Here is a 1,758-nt window from a genome sequence, read left to right on the forward strand (position 1 = left end):
TGCCTCATGTATGAGTGTGTCCAATACACTTCCAGTCATGTGTGTATTAGCAGTGTGCTGGTTGTGAATATGACACAGGTGTGTCCCTTGTTTCTCATGCAAGTGTCAGGTATAAGCCCATCAGAAACATATGTGTACTGTATTACCTGTGCAGCCCTTGTCTCTCATTGTACCCCCCGCCTCCACATTAAACCCCCCTAAGATTGTGTATCACCAACATGTTGCATGTGTATCATTTCATTGGCATGTCCTTTGCTTCTCATATGTGTATGTCAGACATATTGCCATCAGCCACGTATTTGTATGTCAGATATGTCACCTGTTAGCTCTGTGTGTATTGCTGGCATGTTGGTGGTGCTTGTTTTATAATTGCTGTGCTAGGTATGTGTATGTGTGTGTTCTCCCCAGCCCCTTTTAGCTGGGCGCACCACCCTGTACATCTCATTAACCACCCGGCTGTTTTTAGGTGGTTACTGAAGAGTTGGCTCACAATACAGGGGCTGCCACCCACCCACATTTTCTGGGTTCATTACTGCTGTGTGTGTGCACATACCAGGCGTGTCAGTTGTGTGTCGCTCTTCACTCAGATCATGATCTCATCAGTTGTCTGGTTTCACAGATTCCCTCACCTCCCTTTCATGTTCCTGGACGGCTTTCATCTGTCATTGTGACCCTGTACACGATGCGGTTTGTTCTGACATTAAAGCTGGTGAATCCACCTGAATGAGCAATAGAACCTCTCTGACTTTACAGAACACGCCAGCTCTGTATTATTATTATTGCACAGTATTTAAATAGCGCCGACATATTATGCAGTGCTGTACAAAGTCCATATTCATGTCACTAACTGCCCCTCAAAGGGGTTCATAATGTAATGTCCCTATCATAGTCATATGTCAGTAATACAGTCTAAGGTCAATTTGGTGGGGAAGCCAATTAACCTAACTGCATGTTTCTCAGAAAGTGTAATATGTGAGGAAACCCACGCAAACACAGGGAGAACCTGCAAACTCCATGCAGATAGCGTCCTGGCCGAGATTTGAACCTGGGATCCAGCGCTGCAAAGGCCGGAGTGCTAACCACTGAGCTACCGTGCTGTATCATCCAGCATTCTCTACACGGTGCAGTGGGCGGCCATGTTTCTCTGAGCACAGTTGTATTGAATACACCAACATTCAGGCCCTTTGCACACTTGTAATTGTGTCACTCCTCTTGCACAATAAGCCGCCTGTACTTTGCACATTCCAGACTTTAATGCCTCATTCTGAAGAATCTTGTCCTTAACTCTTTGTGTCAGATTATTACGCTCTCAGACTTGGAATGTGACTACATCAACGCTCGCTCATGTTGCTCCAAGTTAAATAAGGTAACGGGGGATTGGCTGCCATGGTGAATGTTTGGCTCTGTGTGATTGTAATAAATCGTTTCCTCTCCAAGAATTACATTGTAACAATCTTAGCTGAACTTTTCATGATTGGTAGTGAATGGTAAGATTGTCCCTGTATTGCATTCTGCCCCCATAATTGTTTTCTTGGGTTTGAAATGGAAGGAAGCTGTCTGTTTGTATATCCTGTAGCATTGAAACCAGACATCAATGCTTTGTAATAATTGAGTTCTGAGGAACCTTTCCTGGAACTAAAATAGTAACTCTATCATAGAGGAAAGCTAAAAAGTAGAGTCCTCCCAGACCTACCTACCTACCTGTGCCCTCCCAGACCTACCTACCTGCATGTGCCCTCCCAGACCTGCCTGCCTACC

General features: G+C 44.9%; 1 protein-coding gene across 1 annotated transcript in view; it reads left to right on the forward strand.

The window, feature by feature from the left end:
• Positions 1 to 1,758, forward strand: part of CNIH4 (cornichon family member 4) — a 10,053-nt gene that overhangs the window by 3,107 nt on the left and 5,188 nt on the right. The window contains exon 2 of the mRNA XM_072409911.1: positions 1,298 to 1,366. Within this exon, the coding sequence (XP_072266012.1) occupies positions 1,298 to 1,366 (69 nt within the window). The remainder of the gene's footprint in view (positions 1 to 1,297; positions 1,367 to 1,758) is intronic.

Source organism: Pyxicephalus adspersus, chromosome 4 (genome assembly GCF_032062135.1).
Source record: "Pyxicephalus adspersus chromosome 4, UCB_Pads_2.0, whole genome shotgun sequence".
In the NCBI taxonomy this organism is placed as follows: domain Eukaryota; kingdom Metazoa; phylum Chordata; class Amphibia; order Anura; family Pyxicephalidae; genus Pyxicephalus; species Pyxicephalus adspersus.